General features: G+C 40.8%; 2 protein-coding genes across 2 annotated transcripts; one reads left to right on the forward strand and one right to left on the reverse strand.

The window, feature by feature from the left end:
- Positions 1-1425: 1425 nt before the first annotated feature.
- On the reverse strand, positions 1426-5409 carry LOC143286089 (mitochondrial inner membrane protease ATP23 homolog). Its single transcript, XM_076593673.1, has 6 exons — positions 5177-5409; positions 4281-4326; positions 3980-4061; positions 3131-3265; positions 2552-2641; positions 1426-1690 (listed from the first exon to the last, which is right to left on the reverse strand). The coding sequence occupies exons 1-6, from the start codon at positions 5403-5405 to the stop codon at positions 1496-1498; spliced, it is 777 nt and encodes a 258-aa protein (XP_076449788.1). The 5' UTR covers positions 5406-5409; the 3' UTR covers positions 1426-1495.
- A 58-nt stretch (positions 5410-5467) lies between these two features.
- Positions 5468-18403, forward strand: LOC143285746 (tereporin-Ca1-like). Its single transcript, XM_076593158.1, has 6 exons — positions 5468-5536; positions 9109-9220; positions 10064-10552; positions 11203-11399; positions 14106-14380; positions 15966-18403. The coding sequence occupies exons 3-6, from the start codon at positions 10333-10335 to the stop codon at positions 16090-16092; spliced, it is 819 nt and encodes a 272-aa protein (XP_076449273.1). The 5' UTR covers positions 5468-5536; positions 9109-9220; positions 10064-10332; the 3' UTR covers positions 16093-18403.
- Positions 18404-21429: the final 3026 nt, after the last annotated feature.

A 21429-nucleotide genomic window follows, 5' to 3' on the forward strand; every position in this document is an offset into this window, starting at 1 on the left:
GAAGCATGAAGTGCTTTGTGCTTTGTTTTTATTTATGCGTTGGTTTCCTTTCAGGAAAAAGTTTTTGTTTTTTTAGAAAGAAAATTCACAGCAGGTGATGCTTCTATTTGTGGCCACCTCACTCCCCCTCACAAGTTCTTTCTCCAGCATTACTAATTTGGGTTCCCTGTGGTTGGCAGCTATGTGTTTATGTAGTGAAATGCATTTGGTTGTGTCACGTGTTTTAATTGTCAGCATAACAGCTTGGTAGGTAGCTTGACATTTTGATAAATAATAGTTTGGTAGATTGCTTAACAGTTTGGTAGGTTTGTATTATTCTGTTTGTTAACTCCAGCACATAGTTATATTGATATTATTCACTGAAATTCTAATCGAAGTCAAGATAATCTTCACTTAATACCTTGCATGAAAAATGTTATAATGTTAAATTATCTAATTACAGACACATATATGCACTAATAATTTGTATCCGTTATCTTTTTCTTGGATTTCTTTGCATAAAAGATTTGCGTACTTCATTTACTTATTTGTTGTTTAATACTTTATTATCTCTCTTTTTTCTGAAATTGGTTTTGTTTTCTCATTTAGTTTTATTTTGTGATGTAATATTGACCAATAGGAAATATAATTAATTGCTTGTCAGGTTTAAGTGTTAGATGTGTATGAGCATTGTTGAAAATAGGGTTAACATTCATATCTTGTACTGATGTTGATATATTTGTAATAAACACAGGCTGCTGGTCAGTCTTTTGTTCTTATAAACACAGGAGAAGTGAGGAGAGATCTTTGTGTTTTGATTGTGAATGAAGAAAGATTGATTTTCCACATCAACAGAGTATGTGTGGGTTTATTCAGACCTTGTTCTAATCTTGTGATTCTGAACTTTGTGCTTGTGAACTGTAAGGATGAGCATGTGTGCATGTTTGCATGCATTATGTTGGAATCTCTGGTTGTTTTATCCTGAGCATATGAAGTGTGAGTGAATGAAGTGCATGACGGAGTGCACAGTGTGTGTGTGTGTGTGTGTGTGTGTGTGTGATACAAATTGTGACTGCCAACACTACTACATTCCACAGAACTAGACAGGCAGAAGTGTGTACTTGGGGCTATGTATGCCTTGTTTAACTTTGTGCATTTTATCATAACATTGTGAATAATCTTCACAGTGCATACTATATGTGCAACATGGTCTTTATGAAAGCACTTTTCACTTGTCTACTCCTTGATAATAGGCTGATTTCTGGGAAGGCAAAGAGAAAGATTCATGGAATAACAACTTAAATTCAAGCCTTTTTCTTGTTTACCTGTCATGAGCTACTGAACATACACACTTGCACACCCAAAGAACAAGAGAAAAGTCATAAAAGTTAACCATAATTAATCCTCTTTCCCCAAGTACAATGTGGCAATAGAAATTTTAAAAAATGACATGAATTACTATAGGCAAAAAAACAAACAAAATGAATAGCTCACAGATACCTAAAGGTTAAACTTATCAGCTGTATCCATAGTACTGTCCTTCTAATAAAGCTCTCTCTGGGTCACGTGAGTTTTTTCTAGGTCTTCGTCCCACAGGCTCCAGGTCGTTGTAACATTTATCAAACACACTGTCGACGATCTCCATGGCCTTCTCCACAGGCACATTACGTACCATCAAAACTGACTGCAGCGCTTTGGACTTGACACATTGCTAGAAAGATATCAGAGAAAAACAATTACTGTCACTAACATGCACAGCTTTTGACTTGACACATTACTGGAAAGACAAGACAGGAAAAAACAACAACACCAGTAATATAAGATTGTGCAGTGCTTTTGACTGGGAACATTACGAGAAAGATATCACACTCACACAAAAAGTTCATAAATAGATAGCAGATTCAACTGAAAAAAAAAAAAAAAATTTTGAGAGAAATTGCCAGTAACTATAAGAAAATTACAACAATGCAATAATAAAATGATTTCAGTCATTTTTTTTCTCAAAAGTATCCTGCTTACAGTTTTTTTTTTCAGGACATGGCTTAAAAAAATGTTACAATTTATAGAAACATTCACGTTTATACATGTATCAGAATACATGTATCTGAGTTTAGTTGTACTTTTATCTATGGTATCTATGCAAAGTTCAATCAGCATATGACTGAAAATAGTACCATAATAATTTAAGTACACAACCTTACCCACTCAGACACAATCAAATGCACAGCCATACCCGCTACTGCAATCAAACTGTCCACCCACTCATATCAACACAGATGGAAATTATTTGAAATTAACTCCAAAGTGCACAACACGCATTTTTGGACTCTTTCACCTTTTCCCACCGCCTCTTTTCCATATTGTTTAATGTGTCTGTTTCAGATACTGGAGATAAACACACACACACACACACACTGACACAGGCATACATTTATACACAAACACAGATACTGAAGATAAACACACAGAGGCACACATATATATGTATGTACATAGTACATTTTTTATGCAAACCACCTACATCCCCCCACCTACCCTTAATCCTCCAGTCCTGAGCTACTGCATGACTTACAGAGTGGCGCTGTTTAATGTTGACAGGCGATGCATCGCCTGAGGCAAAAGCAGCCATGAATGAACAGTGCATCAAGTTGGCTGCTCTGATCTGGAAGCCAAGCAAAGAGGCAAAGAGTGATGACAGTTGAACTGTGAATTTCTGTCCTATGTTTGACAATAAACCAGTCCTATATTCTCTTGATTATCTCACCATCAGAACTAATAAGGAAATACGTTGCCTCCTGGTAGGCTCGGCCTTAAAGGTCACTAGCTTTCACTCTATCTTCTTGATGAGCAAAAATAATAAATATTGAATAACCTTTGTTTCAAATTGTTGATATGACTAACAGTAGAAAAATGGTAAACAACAAAGTACAATAACTCACTCTTATTGCAAGACAAGGGCACACAACAAGTTGCTGCAATGTGCTTCTCATCTGCATTCATGTAAACAAGAAGGACAGAGAAATAAACACAGAAACTTCCTCACATACATTCAGAAACCTAAAAATCAAAGAAAACAAATCTACCAAAATGATTTATAATAATATAATATTTGGGAGTCTACTTTTTCTTTGTCTCTCTCAGACATATTTACCTCTGTGCAAGCAAGGTGACGAAGGTCCTCAAAGTCGACCTTGGCTCGGCAGGAGTCGAAGGCATGGATGAACTCATGGGCAAGCACGTTGCAGCATGTACTGCGCTTTTTTACATTGTTCTGGCAAATCACAACCTGCAGAAACACAGAGACAAAAGAACTATCACAAAGCAAAAGGCTGGGGAGTAAAAATGGGCCAATCTCTCAAAATTGAAGATTGATATCTAGTAATTCATTAAACATGGCAATCTATAAGCATTCAGGATGAAATTTATCCAGGACAATCTCTAAGCATCTTCAGGATATAATTGTTGTTATGTCTTTCCAAACCAGGTTACACACTTCATCCAATCATTAGGCAACATTCTATCTTTGGCCTTGTTTTTAAAACTTAGTGGATGGTGACTGTGAGTACATCAGAATGAGTGATTGAGTAGATGTGTGCGAGTGTGCACACACATTTCTGTTTTTGCAAATTCATGTGTCTTATTGCCTACATGTTCATCTACATACTTGCATGAACAATGTGCAGACATGCATGAACAAGAGCATGTATTTGTACAGCACAGTGCAGTACCCATTTTTTAATCAGATTTACTAATGTTGAACTGAAAAACATATTCGTATGATGCTTGCTTGAAATCAAATATATATTCTGAAAGTGCATGAGCATGTGTGCACAAGCATGTATGCCAACAGGCATGAAAGTGTGTGTTTGATGGATTGGAGCCTTAGAAAAAATCATAATCCACATGCCACAGGAATTGCACTTTGATGTTTCCAGTCCTAGCCAGTGCAAAAAATATGTAATATATCATATTGAATATTGTGGTGAGTTTGCAAGCTCACCTGATTTGTGGTTGGATCAAACCCTCCATTCACCTTCTCCAAGCAGTTCTCACAGGATATGTGTCGACGGAGGTTGACTTCACTTGATTGGGTACATGAAAAAATAACACACACCAACATACACACAGTAACACACACACACACACCAGGATACTTTACAAAATGATCAGCTTGACAATAATCACAATTTATTCTTAATGCACGGAAGACAGAAACAGATCACACACACACACACACACACACACACACACACACACACACACCAACTGTGTGTATTTCTGCTGAATAGTTATATACTTACCAACCATGGGACTTTAATGCTCTTGTCATGAGTTTCACCATTGGGTCTGTTACAGAAAGATGGGAGAACACATTAATTTTGGAGACAAACAGAGCACGTGCTCACACACACATACACATATGCGCACACACACACACACACACACACACACACTGTCTCTCTCACACACACAGTCACAGGTGCATATTTGCACACCACTCTGGCAGGATGAAACTGTCATTAGTTAAACTTATTCAACATCTGTACACAAGTTGTGTATGAATAACAATTATAACAGGAATGTTGGTGGTGTATGTGTGTGCTAGACTCATGTACATGTGTGTGTGTGTGTGTGTGTGTGTGTGTGTGTGTGTGTGTGTATGAATATGTGTTACCAATGGCTCAGCCAACCACAGAGGGCCGTTTCCAGCCTGTAAATCCCCACCGTTAAGGTCCTTTCAGGCTGTTGTGTGTGTGTGTGTGTGTGTGTGTGTGTGTGTGTGTGTGTGTGTTTGTGTATTATGTTGTGTGTGTGTGTGTGTGTGTGTGTGTGTGTGTGTGTGTGTGTGTGTGTGTGTCTGTGTGTGTGCTCATATGTGTGCACGTGCATGTGTTTGTGTGTGTGGTCATGTATAAAGTTCAGCAACTGCAGTATTCTACAAGAACATTCTTGCATTTACCATTTCCGAAAAAATACAAATAAAAAGCTATGCACTTATAATATGGGTGGGTCTCTAGTTTTGACAAGTCTCTCAAAACACACCTCTTCCTTACCAATCCCATGCAGTACCAACCATCATAATAATTAAAATAATAAACTCATACTTCTGCTGGTTGTTTACAAACTTGTACGTGTTTGTTTGTTTACGTGATTGTGAGTGCTCACACTTGTTTGTGTGTAGTAGTTTTTTTCTCACCGTTCTGCACACACCAGGTGACATTGGCTTCACACCGAAAGTTGTTCCCTCCCGACCGCCCCCATACAGAACTCCAGAAAGATTTAACTTCTTCTGATCCTCCACGCTGGGGATAGAAATAAAAACCAAAGTCTTCTTCTTCTGTTCTTTGAAACTTCTTTTGAGGTGCAGGGGAGTCAGCAGGTTTGTCGTCTGCTCTTTCATCACCCGTTGACCCTGTGGTAGCCATGTTAGATCGCAAAGCTTTCAAAGTAAGCTCCCTTAGTTTCAGTATATGTAACGTTTCCTCGTCTTGCTTTCACTTTAGAATGCCGGCCAACAACAAAAATTGAGAAATTGTCTCAAACAGGATGTGATGTGGTAATGTGAAAGTTTATAAGCCGTTGATGTGATATTTTATGATGTGATAAGAAAACAATATATATATTCTTGAGCTTTGAAGGTGGGACATATTTTCCTGTATCAGGTACAGGTACAGAATTTGGGACTTTTTTTATTTTATTTAATTTTTTTTTTTTTAAAGCCTTTTTGGCTTTTCAACGCCCCTTCCTAATTTAGAAATAGTTTAGGGTTGCGTACATGCGTATGAAATTTTTTAAATGTTCATTCATCAAAATCGAATGGTTTTATTAATGATTTAGAGTCATTGTCTAGAAGATTCTTGAACTGGTCAATAGTTTTAGTTGTTTTTGTTGAATTATTCAGTGCATTCCATAAGATGTTAAGATGGTGGGACAGGACAGCAACATGTGGATTGTGTGTGTGTGTGTGTGTGTGTGTGTGTGTGTGAACCACTCGGGTGTTTATCCGTGTGGGGTGTTTTCATGCAATAGAGATGGAAGAGGAGTTGGCGATCTGTACTGAGCCCGTAGATGGTGACTTGATGGGTCCAGCTGATGGATGCTGAACTTCTTGAAGCTGCTGCCATTATACTAGTTTATTCGCCACTTTTATTCGGATGGATGCAGTATTTCCCCATGGTGTTGATTAAAAAAAAAAGTAACCCCCCCAAAAAAAACAACAAAAAAAAACAACAACAAACAAACAAACAAAACACACAAAAACCCCCCCAAAAAAAAACAAAAAAAAACCCACAACAAAAACAAACAAAAAAACACCACCACCCATGTCTAACCTAATTTATTTTCCCTGCCAGCAAGCTACACCGATGGTCGCCTGTCGTCCTAGCAAGCTAGGACCAATGCCAGACCCAAATACAACATAATGCTGTAGCAGGCCCACGTTACCTAAAAGAAAAAAGAAAAAGAAGAAGAAAAAAAAAAACCTACCAGGGGAAGGCATTCCTCCATGCAGTCCTGAAGTGGCTTCACAAAACAGACTTACTTTCTCTTTGGCTGTGTTCTCTGTTCCAGCTTGCTGCCTGCTCTGTAGTGTTTGCCTTGCCTTGCCTTTAAATCGCCCATGACTTCACAGTATGTGGGAGGGAATTCATTGCAATACCACTTGTGTATTACTGATACTAACGATCTGTAGAACCCAGTTTCATTTCTTGCAGGACCAGCTCTTGTTCTTGTATAATGTCTGAAAGTTTGTGAAGAAGAGACCAACAGTCTGAGAGGTCGGCTCTCTGTCTGGTGTCAATATCTGAGGGGCAGTGAACAGGACATGTGCTTTGGCACAGTGGTTAGCTTCCCTTGGGGTGTGCAGGATTCCTGACCTAGAGGTAATGCGTCCGCCTAGGAAGCGAGAGAATCTGAGCGCTCTGGTTCGAATCATGGCACAGTCACCAGTATTTTCTCCCCCTCCACTAGACCTTGAGTGATGGTCTTGACGCTAGTCATTCGGATTAGACAATAAACCATGTGCAGCATGCACTTAGTGCATGTAAAAGAACCCACAGCAACAAAATGGTTGTCCATGGCAAAATTCTGTAGAAAAATACACTTCAATAGGAAAAAAAACCCAGCTGTCTTCAAGGGAGTTCTGGTGTTTGAGGAGTGAAACATATTCAGGACCTCGACCAGAAGTGTCAGTTCCGCAAAGAGAGGAAACGAGACCTATCATCTGATATTGCCTGCCCACAGTGAGACTGCATTTGTGTGTCTGTGTTGAACTTCCTCTTGGAGGTCATAGAGCATGCTGATGATCCTCATTTAGGCTCTTACTCTTAGTCAGTTTCCAATGTTGCTGTCATCCTCTGTTTGGTGTCCTGGTTAAGTTTTCAGGCAATATCTGGTGTGCTGGTGGCAATATCTGGTGCGCTGGTTAGGTTTTCAAGCAAAATCTGGTGCTGGTTAAGTTTTCAGACAATATCTGGAGTTCTGGTTAAGTTTTCAGACTATCTGGTATGATTGTAATGTTTTCAGGCAGTATCTGGTGTGCTGGTTAAAATTAAGTTTTCAGGCAATTTCTGGTGTGCCGATTAAGTTTTCAGACAATATCTGGTATGTTTGTTATGTTTTCAGGCAATATCTGGTGTTATGGTTAAAATTAAGTTTTCAGGCAGTATCTGGTGTTCTGGGTACATTTTCAGGCAATATCCGGCATGCTTGTTAAGTTTGCAGGCAATATTTGGCATGCTTGTTAAGTTTTCAGGCAATAGCTGGTATGCTTGTTAAGTTTTCAGGCAATATCTGGTGTTCTGGTGAAGTTTTTCAGTGCTTGAATGATGCTTGTTGCCTTGTCACCTGGTGTGTTGGTGAGGATGAGATGGTTGTCAGCTAAGCAGCTCTCTGTTGTTCAGGTCTTCATGATATAATCCTCAGTTTAGTGAGTGACCACTCAAGTCACCGACTAAAAGCGGACTTTAGTTGAGCTTATGTACTTTGACCTGATTTAGTTTATTGGGTGTAACTTTCAGTCCAGTCAAGAACTTGTTAAAGCATCAGACTTTCAGTCAGCCCAGTCAAGAGACTGGCTTAGCTGTGCAAAAAATAGAAAATAAAACAGGAAATATATGTGAAAAAGCCTCATAGATTTGTTGTTATATCCCAGTCATATGATCTGATCTTAGTAACATTTTTTGGGGTGTTATTGTTACTGTTCTTATTTTTTTGGCCAGTGACAGTAAGCTACTGTTTATGTTCATGTTTGGAATGAATAAGTATTTCACTGATCTGCAAGTTACTGCCATCCGTATCTTCTCGCAACTAATATACAAGAGAACATTCACACTATTCATGAGAAACCAAGATCTATAGTAAGACTGACTGATTAAACGAGACTTACCTGGAAGATAAAATTTAATCGGAGGTTTACCCTATGGGAGGGCGCCCTGAAAGAATTATTATAGTTTGAGCGTGAGTGCTTGCTATCTGGGCATCAGTTCATGTCTAACTCGCCTGGGCGTCGGCTGCTTATATCAAACCATGATTCTGAGATGGCACCTTCTCATTGGGTAGAATTATTGCTTGGCTTTCACAAAAGTGGGGTTTTTTTTTTCCTTCTCTTTTTTTTTCTTTCCTTATGAAATAAATTCAGTCACTGTAACTATGCAAAGTACATAAATTCATCAAGGTTAGAAACTAAGAAAGTATACACCTGTCTGACAATGATCAGAAAGGCTTTGCATTAAGGTATTATTTTGAATTTGAAGAATCATATGATGAACTTATGACGATAGCTTGCAAGAAAAAGAACAGCTGGTCTCATATTTAAACTTCATTATTGCCCCAATATATCCCATATATATACCTATTATTTTTGGTATTTCTAGGTTAATTCATATCAACATTTATAGCCCAGCTGACCGAAGTGCAACAGAGAATTAGGAAGCCTAGAAAATGGATCACCAAGGAATGATAAAATCAGAGTCAAAAACAGACGATACAGTTTAAATAAATGAACACCACCAAAGTATGGCAACCACAGCACCCAAAGTCAAGTTTGTCAAAAGCGGCAAGTGTGTAGCGTGCGCAAAGCTGATTTTCCATTTTGAAGGCAGCGTGAATGTTACTGACTTAAACCCACAGGAAAGAACAGTGTGTGCGTCTCTGACAGGAAGAGGAGACCAGAAGGAAAGCAAGGACATTTTGTGTGTTTCATGTTATTGCAAACTGCAGCAAGATCACAAAGAGAGTGTTGGTGAGTATATATATATATATATGCCTGTGTGAAACTACTTTAATGTGAATATATTAGTATTCGTTCCAGTAACTGCTAGGTCTACCTTTTTTGTTGTTGTTGTTGATAGGGGTGGGGGAGGAACAGGAGAGGGGAAGAATTTTTTTTAATAATTTTTTTATTTTTATTACAAGTAAAATTTTTGGAGCAGGTAACTTTTGAGCACTGTACTTAACAATTGATGCTCTTCTTATATTTGCCAGTAATCTAGATTTTTGTATGCTTCAGATATAATGAGAATATTCCTGTGGTGTGTTTAATTAAAGGCTTGTTAAACTTCAGAAAGCTGAAAAGTGTATAAATAAAAAAAAAATGTTCAGCTACAAGCAGTGATAAAATTATATCTTCTAAAAAGAGAGAAAAAATTTGATATTCAAAAATATATATTCCTGCAGATTACAGAAAGAAGAAGATCAATGGCACATTATTCTGTCAACAGATGACCTTACCTGTGTGCAGTGCTGTTGCCATCGATTTTGCATAATATTCCATAAATTGAATTTGTTGATAGATGCCTCACAGACTTTCTTGTTTCAGAACTGAACTCTTAACTAATCAAATTCTCTCGTGATTTCTTTGTGTGCTTTTGTACATGAGCATGTATTCATATGATAAATACACACACACACACACACACACACACACACACACACAAACACACACACATGTTGTGTTGTACCACATATAGTTGTTTTTGTATTATTCATACAGTCCTCAAATGATTTTACTGCATTGAAGTCGAACTTCAGATCAGATCCCAAACAAACATTGAAACAGCTTGATTGCATATCATAATGATTTCAGATTCTGGAAACGTTGCCAAAAATCAGGTCAGTCAGCAAGATAACTCAGGACAGGAAAGCCCGTGTCGTCGGGAAATCCAAACCGAATCACCAAGTCCTCCAGGGAACCTCCAGAGGAGCCTCTCAGAGCTTCATCAAAGTGAGTGCTCCGGATCACAGACTACACCACCACAAATCGAACACGTGCCTGAGGCAGCATTGCTGCTGCAGAGAGAAGGCTCCGGCAGTCGTCAAGAGTTGGTGAAGTCGACGACCAACAGCAGTACGTTCATGAAATTTGTCAACCAAGCCTTGACCCCAACCATCGTGGGGTCTGTGGTGGCTGGAGTCACTGTGGCTGTGATGGAGTTTGTGTTTGGCTGGCACTGGGCGGTGGTTCTGGCGGGCTTGCTTTCGCTGGTGGTGTACGCCGTCGGGAAATACCATCCAGCAGTGCAGAGGTTCTTTTGCACAGGCGCTGAGAGCATTGGGAATACCGCTACAAACCCTGGTAAGTGGTGTGTAGCAGTTTTGTAGCAGTAGTTGTCAGTTTATATGTATATATATATATATATATATATATATATATATATATATATATGTGTGTGTGTGTGTGTGTTGTATATTTGTTATGTGTGTGTGTGTCTGTGTGTGTATATACTCTCTCTCTCTCTCTCTCTCTCTCTCTGTATATATATATATATATATATGTGTGTGTGTGTGTGTGTGTGTGTGTATGTGTGTACATACGTGCATGTGCTTATGTGTGTCTGTCTGTCTGTCTGTCTGTGTCTGTGTGTCTGTGTGGGTCTCTGTGTGTGTGTGTGCATGAGTTTCTGTGTCTGTGTATGTGTGGTGCATAGCGTAAATGAAATTGAAATGAAATTATGGTGCTTAGAGCCTCGCCGACCACTAAGGCCATCTCAAGGCTATCGCCGCGTCAATAACTACTACAAGGATAAAAAAACAACCAATTAATACGAGTCACCACTTCAAACTTTCCACTCCAAAGTTAAAAAAAACTTCCATAGTTTAAAACCTTCAAATCTGGTTTGGTGCATAGCATACGTGGCTGCCTGCACATGTGTGCACGAACATGCATGCATACATCATGCATGTGTGTGTGTGTAAAATCTCTCTCTCTCCCCGGCTCCCGCGCAGCCACCAGCATCACAGCTGGAACCTCCCTGGAGGGCACCTCGACCCTGGCCCTCCTGCAGGACGGGTACCGGGTGACGTGCGGGGTGGAGGTGGAGAACTGGACGTGCCACCCGCTGACCCTCCCCCACGTCCAGCTGGGTCGTGGCACACTCACCCTGGCTCCCTCCGCTGTGGCCCCCGCCACCAGGGAAGTCATGGTCAGTTGGTTGGGGTTGTTTGTGGGTGGGTGGGTGGGAGAGGTGTGGGAAGGGTGTGTGTGTGTCACTCTGGTTCCCGCCCACTGCCAGGGAAGTCATGGTCGGTTGGTTGGGGTTGTTTGTGGGTGGGTGAGGTGTGGGGAGGGTGTGTGTGTGTGGGTGTGTGTGTGTGCATGTCACTCTGGTTCGTTCCTGCCACTGCCAGGGAAGTCATGGTCGGTGGTTGTGTGTGTGGGTGTGGGTGGAAGGGTGTGTGTGTGTGTGTGTGTGTGTGTGTGTGTGTATGCATGCGCACATATATGGAATAATATGGGGGGAAAATAACACGATTGTCCTATCTTGGCACCTTCCATCTCCTTCATGCTGCTTGTCTTCCTCTTCACACACACACACACACACACACACACACACACACACACACACACACACACACACACACATACACACACACATCTATTCTTTGTTGTATGTTGTATTTTTTGCCTTTTCACTTTGACAACCTGAATTAACAGGGTTTTGGGTTGGGGGGGAGTTGATGAAGGCGAGCAATTTAGCTTCATTTGGTTCTAATCTTCTATGTTGTTTATATTTTTTCCTTCTTTTTTTTTTTTTTAAATCTATCATTATTTGATTACATCTCATGTCATCTGTTCTGCTCATCATTTTATGAGAAGAACATGGTTTATTAGGAGATGTGATCACTTGAACTCCTAGTGTCGCTTTGATGAACTTTTTTGTGTGTATTCTCATACGAACGGCGAAAGAGACGACATTAACAGCGTTTCACCCCAATTACCATCATCAAAATATTGCAAGCGGAAGGCTCTTATACTGAAGAGGTGAATGTTGACAAAGAATACCACAATTCTGACGACGGAAGCTAAAGGTTGGGTCATTCAGACACCCACTGGACATCCGAGGGGTCAGTGTAGAGGAGAAGAGAGGACTGGCCGTACTGAGTGAGTTAATAGGAAGTATCCTGCGTGCACAACTGAATGACTCAGTGGAAGCACATAGCCTTCTCTGATGTGTGTGTCTTCATGGCAGCACAGCACAGACAGTTTCTTGTGGGTTATGCCCAGCTCCTCTAATTCCTCCTCAGTGTTGATAGAATTTGTTCCCCCCAACTTTAGATTGATTTATTCTGCTCACACACCACCACCACCACCACCACCACTACCACCACCACCAACAACAAAAGGATGTGTAGCGCTGGCATTGTGACAGCACTTTCACTGACTGGATAATCCACCTTTTACTCCCACTTACTTCCGCCAGCCTATTTTTTTCATCAGGCAATCAGCATTCACACCATGGCAGTATCTGTCAAAACCCACAGGTTGTCATTTCCTGCTATTTCCTGTTCGAATGCCTTTATGTCAAAGGCAAGGGAAAGGCTTCAGCTGAAAAAAAACCACACACACACACACACGCATGCACGCATACACACACACATGCATGCACGTGCGCACACATGCATGCACGCACGCGCGCATACACAAACACACACACACACACACATGAAAAAATAGCACACACACACACACACACACACACACACACACACACACACAAATAACAAACTGACCAAAACTTTTGTGAGGAATACACTGAAAAGTATCTTGCTTTCATTTATTTGGGCTTGAGATATGTTGCGTGTGCTGTATCAAGAGTATATTTCCCTCAACTTTCAGACGTTCCCCACAGATTTGATGATGATAATGATATGGATACTCATATAGCACCTATCCTCAGTTGGACACCAAGCTCTAAGCATTTTACAAACTTGGGGTCATTTGCACAACAGGTTGCCTACCTGGGTAAAGCTGACTGATGGCTGCCATTTAGGCACTCATTATTCATTTCCTGTATCACTCAATCAGGTTTCAGTCACGCACACATATACTCATACACCATGTAGGCAGCCATACTCCATTTTCAGGGGTGTGCATGCTGGGTATGTTCTTGTTTCCATAACCCACCAAATGCTGACATGGATTACAGGATCTTTAAAGTGCGTATTTGATCTTCTGCGTGCATATACACAGGAAGGGGGTTCAGGCACTAACAGGTCTGGACATATGTTGACCTGGGAGATCAGAAAAATCTCCACCTTTTACCCACCAGGCGCCGTCATCGAGATTCGACCCTGGACCCTCAGATTGAAAGTCTTAACGCTTTATCCACTCGGCTATTGAAAATAATATCTCCCACCCCTCCCAAAGTCACTTCAGGGACTGGCAGGTCTGCTGGCACTGAGTCTGTGGCAGAACTGAACCTGAAGTCTGTGATCAGCTTCAGATCCGCACTCTTGTTTTCACATACCCAGATTCAAACACTCCACAGTCCACTTTTCCTCTGAATTGTTATTGTTTTCTCTCTCTCTCTCTGACTGACTTTCTTTCTCTCTGTAACTATATATCTCTCTTTTTCTCTATCTCTCTCTCTGTCTCTCTGTGACCCTCTGTGGCCCTCTCTCTCTCTTTCTCTCTTTATATAAAAAAAAAAAATATATATATATATATATATATGTGTGTGTGTGTGTACGTGCATATGTACGTGCATGTGCTTATGTCTGTGTGTGTATGTGTGTGTGTGTGCTTTAACCACTCAGCTATTGCACCTGTCATATTAATCACCATTTAATCACATTGTTAAACACAACCAGCCAAACAAAAATAAAACAACCCACCTTTCTGCACGCAGGTAGCCCGCAAGATCTCGGGCCTGGCGGAGGGGACCTTTGGCACCGTCTCCTGGCTGATCCAGCCGATGAACCGGCGGCTGGTGGTCATGTGGTCTGCGCCCTTCAACTTCAACCACTTCAGCAACTGGCTGGGGGTGGGGCTGACAGGGGAGGACGTCATAGCCCATGCCCCGGGAAACGACTGGTTCGACCAGATGTACTATGGGGAGAGCACCCCCCAGCTCCAGTTCGAGCGGGGGGAGTACTACGCCGACATTCGGCCTGTCGTGTGCCGGTGAGTCCATCGGGTGATCTGTTTAACTAAAAAAAAAATCTTTTAACCCCTTAACCACTGAACCCTGGTGAAACGACATTAGCGCAGCATCAGTTTTAAAGGCAGTCAGTGCTGTTTTGTGTATTCATCAATGGTGTCACTGTTTTTGCTGAACAAAAGTTATGCAGTCCTTATAGGGGAAGAAGTCCAGATACAGAGTGGTGACTGAGTCCCTGACATGTAAGCCCTGCCATGTCTCATCGAGGTGAGAGACCATTACTGATGAGCATACTTAGCAGCAGTGAAGGAGTTAATGTGAATGGCCCCATTGTTCCTAATATGGTGAAAGATTTACTTGGCCCATTTTTATTCTTGTTTTATTTCAGTCGTTTGCCTTCTACATTATTTTTCATTCACTTTCAGACTAGGAGGCAAAATTGCACTGGCTCTTACCAGTCTTAGTGCTGCAGTCTTGGGGGGTAGTTGGCCTTTGGGAACCTTCCCAGCGCCGACTGTCCTAAATCCCTCTTGGCCAAGAGAGTGGGGATGTAACTTGGGCAAGAATAGAAGATACTCTCCACTATAATCAAATTCTAGCCCAGATAGTTAGGACGGCAGTTGCCTCCTCTGCTATTCTGATGGTCATAGTCGAACATGACTGACTATCATAGTATTCATACATTATTCACTTTATTACATTTTAGTTTACTTACTTTATTTATTTTCTTTTAACTGAAATGCTTAAGTTCTTTTTGTGATAATGTTTTACACAGATCTAGGGTAGGCTGTCAAAGCATACCGGGTTTATTTGATGGTCGGGCATCTGCTTCTGTAAAAAGATTTTTTTTTTTTTTTTTTTGTTACAGCAGATTTGATGTAGTGTACATGGATCAGTGCATACACTTCAATAACTCCTTGAAACTGAAACTGAAATTGAAACTGCTTGTGCTGCATGCAGCCTCTTCCTGTCTAGTAAGAGTGACTCTAAATACAGGCGCTATCTCTCTGTACTCGTGTGGATTGTTCACTTGTTTTATATGTCTGTTTACAAGACAATGAGCAGAGTATGTGATTGTACATTCATAAATCTTTCTGAAATTGACATGTTTGAAAAACATTCACATCTGCTTATGTTCCGCCACAAATCTGTTTGTTGCACCAGCTTCATTATATTGAGTTGGATGAATGGTTAAACATATTTGTGATGTATATCATATGGTAACAAATTTAGCTCTTTCTCTGGCAAGTTTCGGTGCGAAAAACACTCCCGAAGCGCCAAATATTTTTTACACTCAACACTCTCAGTCACATGATTCAGTTCATGTCAAACCATCACAGTGGACTTGTTCCCCTCAAACTTGGGGGGAGGGGGGGGGGTTGCGAGGAGGGGGAGGGTAAGTTTGTCAGTTTCTTATATTGTGGACAAGTTGGCTGCAGCTGTCATGCTTTGTTACAATGTGAAAAATGGTCTGTTTAACATGACTCCTCATGTCGACTGAAGTCGCTGAAATGTGGCGGTGAAAGAGGTTGGAGACGTTTTTGATTTTGATTTACTTTTGTCTCCCTTGAATCCATTGTAGCAATGACAATTTCCCTGTGTTCTCAGGGATGCCGACTTTGAGGTGGAGGGAATCATGGGAAGCGATCACAAGGCAGTGGTCAAGGTCATTCTAAGGCCACAGGACCCAAAGAACTTTGCTCGCAGTATCAAGGAGAAAATGAAGGTTGCATGAGATGATGTGTGAGGGTATTGGAGGTTGGAATGCAGGATTGTTTTTGTTTTTTGTTCTGCATCCACTTAAAGAGTGAACAGTTGTTCAAGAATTTGCACGTGGTTGTGGGTTGGTGTGCACATGTGATTGTAAACCTGATTGCGCACACGCACACACGCACACGCATACACACACACACTCTCACACACACACTCACACACACACACACACACACACACACACACACACACACACACACATCCTCATCCTATTTGTCATGCTTCCACATTTTTTTTAATGTTTGAAACATTCCCAAAGAGGTTTCTTTTTTTCTACTAATTTTCATCGTTATGGAGCCCCAGATTTATGCATGAATTTTGTGATATTGTGCATATGTGTGTTTGTCAGCGTGACCGTGTAAATGTGTTGCATGTGCCTCTATGTGTGCATGTGTGTGTGTGTGAGCATTGATGTGTGTTCTGTGCTCGTCTGTGTGCTCATGTGTATGTTGGGGGAATGGTTGGAGGGCATGTGTGCGGATGTGTGTGTGTGTGTGTGTATGTATGAGATAAGTTAGTGGTGTTGTCAGTATATGTGTGTGTGTGTGTGTGTGTGTGTGCATTTGTGTATGAGATAACTTAGTGGCGCTGTCACAACAGATTTCTCGCTGTGAAATTCGGGCTGACCTGTGTGTTGTCACTAGATAGCACCCAGGCCACCACCATTCACAGTCTGGTGGAGTAGAAGCAGGGAGTAAAAACATGGGTTCATTTAGTGGAATTCTTCTCCTTCTTTATTTGTGAGCTGCAACTCCCATGCTCATTTATATGTACATGAATGGGCTTTTACGTGCATGACCGTTTTTACCACACCATGTAGGCATGTTTTCGGGGAGGAGGGTGGGGGTGCATGCTGTGTATATTCTTGTTTCCATAACCACCGAAAGCTGACATGGATTCACCCACCCACCTATCCCGTAGTCTTGTGGACTGTTGGGGTGCCAGAGGTGATCTGGCAACCAGCATCCTCCAGTCCTCTCGGTTTTCTGACCTCCTGACTGTATCGCTCAACCTCAAGCCCGTCCATTCTGGGATGTTGTCCTCCCGTCTCTTCCTCTGTCTGCCTCTCCTTCTCCCCCCTTGCACTGTGCCCTGCAGGAATGTTTTGGCAAGCCCTGATGATCTTGTGACATGGCCATACCATTTGAGCTTGCGTCTCTTGACCAAGGTCAACAGGTCTTCGTAGGGCCCAGTGACTTGCCTGATTCTGTTTCGAACTTCTTCGTTCGTGATATGATCTTTGTAGGAGATGCCCAGGAGTCTTCGAAAGCATCTCATCTCAGTGGACTGTATTCTCTTTTCTATTTCAGCTGTTAAGGTCCACGATTCACATGCATACAAGAGTATTGATGTCACCAGGGTACGCATCAGTCTGATCTTTGAGCCGAGTGCAATGTTCCGGTTATTCCAGATGTATCTCAGTTTTGTGAGTGCTGCTGTCGCCTGTGCAATCCTGGAGAGTACTTTGGTTTTGACATGGATTACGTGATCTTTAACATGCATATGTTGACTCGTAGGATCAAAAAAATCTCCACCCTTTACCCACCAGGCGCCATTGCCAAAATTCGAACCAGGGACCCTCAGATTGAAAGTCCAACACTTTAACCACTCGGCTATTGCACCTGTCATTTATTGGAATTGAACCCAGGGACAGTTGCTTCCCAGTCAGGTGCATTACCACCTGACCACCTCCACATGGTTGGAGACATAATTTGACAAAAAAACAAGAACACCAGAGAATCGACAGACAGACAGAAAATACAAATAAACTTATCCGTTTGAAGAGCACAGGAACAGGAGTCATGATGGCTGCCGGAAAAAGAGGGCGCTAGTCAGGGGGGCAAAGGGGAGGTTACCTACTTCCAGGAGGTTTTCGGCCGTAGCTACTTTCGTTTTCACCACATAGGCGGATAGTAGTTTGCACAGGACAGGAATGTCACACCCCTGCCGGAGTCTGCACTAGTGGGTCACGGTAAGTATGTTACTTAAACGTAATTTTAGATAGAAAACTTCCTTTTGAAAATACTTTTTCTGTAAATGCAGTGGACTTCTGGATGTTGTCCAAGAAGTAAGAGCATAAAGTGGAGTGTTGGCCCAGTCATAACACGTCCGCCTAGGAAGGGAGAGAATCTGAGCGCATTGGTTCGGATCCCGGCACAGTCGCCGGTATTTTCTCCCCCTCTTTAGACCTTGAGTGGTGGTCTGGATGCTAGTCACTCGGATGAGACGATAAACCAAGGTCCCGTACGCAGCATGCACTCAACGCGTGTTAAAGAATACAGGGCAACAAAAGGGTTATCCGTGGTAGAATTCTGTAAAAAAAAAAATTTTTTTAAATCCAATTTGATAGGAAAACAATTAAAATTGCAAGCAGAAAAAAATACAGACAAAAAAAAAAGGGGTGGCGCTGTCAGTGTAGCGACACACTCTCCCTGGGGAGAGGAGCCCAAATTACACAAAGAAAGATCTGTTGCGGCAAAAAGAGTAATGCATTACAATACAATGCAATTTTTCATTATCAGTAGTATTGTTATCATTATTATGATCAGTGATAGTATTCAACATGGCTTTCACTTTGTGCTGCCCTGTCCCCTCCCTCTGCCCCCACCCCGACCCCCCTCCCGAATTGTTGGTATGTATTTGGCAAGTTTCAGTTCACAGGAATGACCAGGGGGTATGAAAAATTTTTTTTCTTCTGAATACTGTCTCAGGATTATCATCATGAATATATATATATATATTTTTTTTAAAATTATTATTATTGTTGTGGAAAGGAAAGAACAGTATGTGATGTTTTAAAGGTTTCAGTTAAATGTAAGTTCTATCCTTTGTCAGTTTTTGCCTTTTGTTGTTTTTGTTTGGGGTTGTTGTTTTTTTTGGGGTTTTTTAATGTGACCAACTGTGCAATAATTCTGGTATCAAGACAGTAGTTTGTGTCAAAGTTGACCTAAGTTTGGTCATATTTGATAATTTTGCATATATGAATAATGACTAGAAGTTTGAAATTTTAAGAGAAATATTGATTGTACACTTTTTTTGTTGTTGTGCTTATGAATGCATTTGTACAATGGTGGAATATCAGGGTTGAAGGAAATGTTGATTTCGGTGAATCAGAGTAAAACTTTTTAACATGCTGAGTTCATTTTATTTTTTTTTCGTAGACCATGTTTGGAAAAAAGAATTACAACCAAGACAACAGGTATTGTCTGTGTCATTTATTTTTCAAAACTGTTTTTGTTTCTAAATGCCTCTTTCATGTCAACAAAGCTCACAATTACTTTTAGATTGCTTGTATTCTTATTGCACTGTACTTAGCCTCCATACACTTGACAAGCTTTCTGTGTTACAGTGTATTTCTGATTTATTTGTGTGGTTCATTGGGAGCCGGGGGGGGGGGGGGGGGGGGGGGGGGGGGGGGGGGGGGGGAGTATGTGTGTGTTCACATAGTATATGTGCATAATTAGACATGTGCACACATGTACATTAAGTTTGGTAAGAGGGATGTGCACATGTGTTTATGCACATAATTATGTAACATGCTTTTCTTTGCTGATTGTAGATTGAGCATGTCCTTTTTATTCCTTTTTTTTTTGTTTGTTTGTTTCACAAGTCTGGCTTTTTATCTCCCATTTTTGCCAGGCTGTTTGATAGGGAGAAAAAGTTCTTCTCATTTTGATGTGTTCACATCTGTTGACATTTACAATACTCAATGTGTTCAAAGTGCTCAAAAAGTTGCAGAGCTCATTTACTCAGTATGAGGGTGTTTTTTTCTTTGTTTTTTTTTCTTTATTTTAAAAAAAATTAGTTTAGCTTACTCTTACAGATACATATGTATTGTGTAAAAACAAAAGCCATGTGATACACAGGGGAGGCACCCATCTAAAATCACTTCTGTGAACAGACGTTGAATTAACCCTTTCACCGCCAGTCAATTTAAAGTACAAAATTCCCTAGTGGTATAAACACAGAAAAGACAGTGGCTAAGAATAGCTGGGAATTCCACCCGCGATGTATAGAAAATATGGTCTAGCCTACCACCGAACATTAAGAGCAGTGGGTACATGGATAACAGATCAATGAATGGTCACCTTTCAGTGACATGGGTCCTCTACCACGCCTGTGCATAAATGCGAGCTTGGCAGTGAAAGGGTTAATGACCAGTCAGGCCCCCACGGGGATGCCAAGGGCTCTTTCAGTAAAAAAAAAAAAAAAAAAAAAAAAAAAACCAACAGTATCCTCACTTTCAGGTAAATCCTGTGCTGGAAATGCCCTCTTTTCTATCACTCTGTTTGTTAACTGGCTTTTTCCCCTTTTGCTTTCTGTCGACTTTCTTTCTTTCTGTCTTTTTTTTCCTGCCCTCTAACTCCATTTACCTGGGGGTTTTTTCAAGACAGTTCTGACTGTTTTTTGTTGTTGTTGTCTTTTTCTGGATTGATAATTAGGCGTTACTTAACATGTTGTGTTCTTCCCTGCTATAACGTATTTTTGTTTGTTATGTATAGATGTGTTTAAGTTCAGATTAGTTATTTTTAATCCTCTGATGAAACATTGATGGTAATGGTCAACTTCTTTGGTTCATGCGCACGGATGCGACTCTACTTGTACCTGATTTTCTTTTGCATATGTTTTTTTTCCTTTTGGTGGTGGTGTTTTTTTTCCAGGTGTTTCCCCCCCCACCCCACCCCCAAGTATGTATTCGTAACATTGATAAACTGTGTTATGTAAAAGAACATGTGTTTTGTAAAGCACTTAGAGTGCATTTCTGGATAGTGTGCTATTCAAGTATCCTTTAGTAGTAGTTGTAGTAGTAGTAGGTTCTACAGGATCAGTACAGTATTTACAATTTTTCAGTCCTGATATTGCCCCGTGTGTGTGTGTGAGTGTGTGTGTGTGTGTGTGTGTGTGTGTTCGACTGGGCTTTGAGCAACACAAGCCAGTACACAGGGAAAGCCAGTCACAGTCTGTGGATGAGCATGGTTGAAGATCCGGAAGAGCTTGTTTACCGAGCTAGCTGAGACGAGAAGAATACGAGAGCTTGAGTCGGGGGAAAAGCACACCAGATTGTTGCTATTCTTCACCACGAGACAAACCTCTGTGTTGAGTTCAAGCGTAATCATGATGATGATAATTGTAATAATGATGATGGGATGATGATGATGATGATCACTGATGATGATGATGATGATGAATAGATAAATGAATAAATGAATGTGTGTATATATATATATATATATATATATATATATATATATATATATATATATATATATGTGTGTGTGTGTGTATATTTAGAAAAAAA

Source organism: Babylonia areolata, chromosome 9 (assembly GCF_041734735.1).
Source record: "Babylonia areolata isolate BAREFJ2019XMU chromosome 9, ASM4173473v1, whole genome shotgun sequence".
In the NCBI taxonomy this organism is placed as follows: Eukaryota; Metazoa; Mollusca; class Gastropoda; order Neogastropoda; family Buccinidae; genus Babylonia; species Babylonia areolata.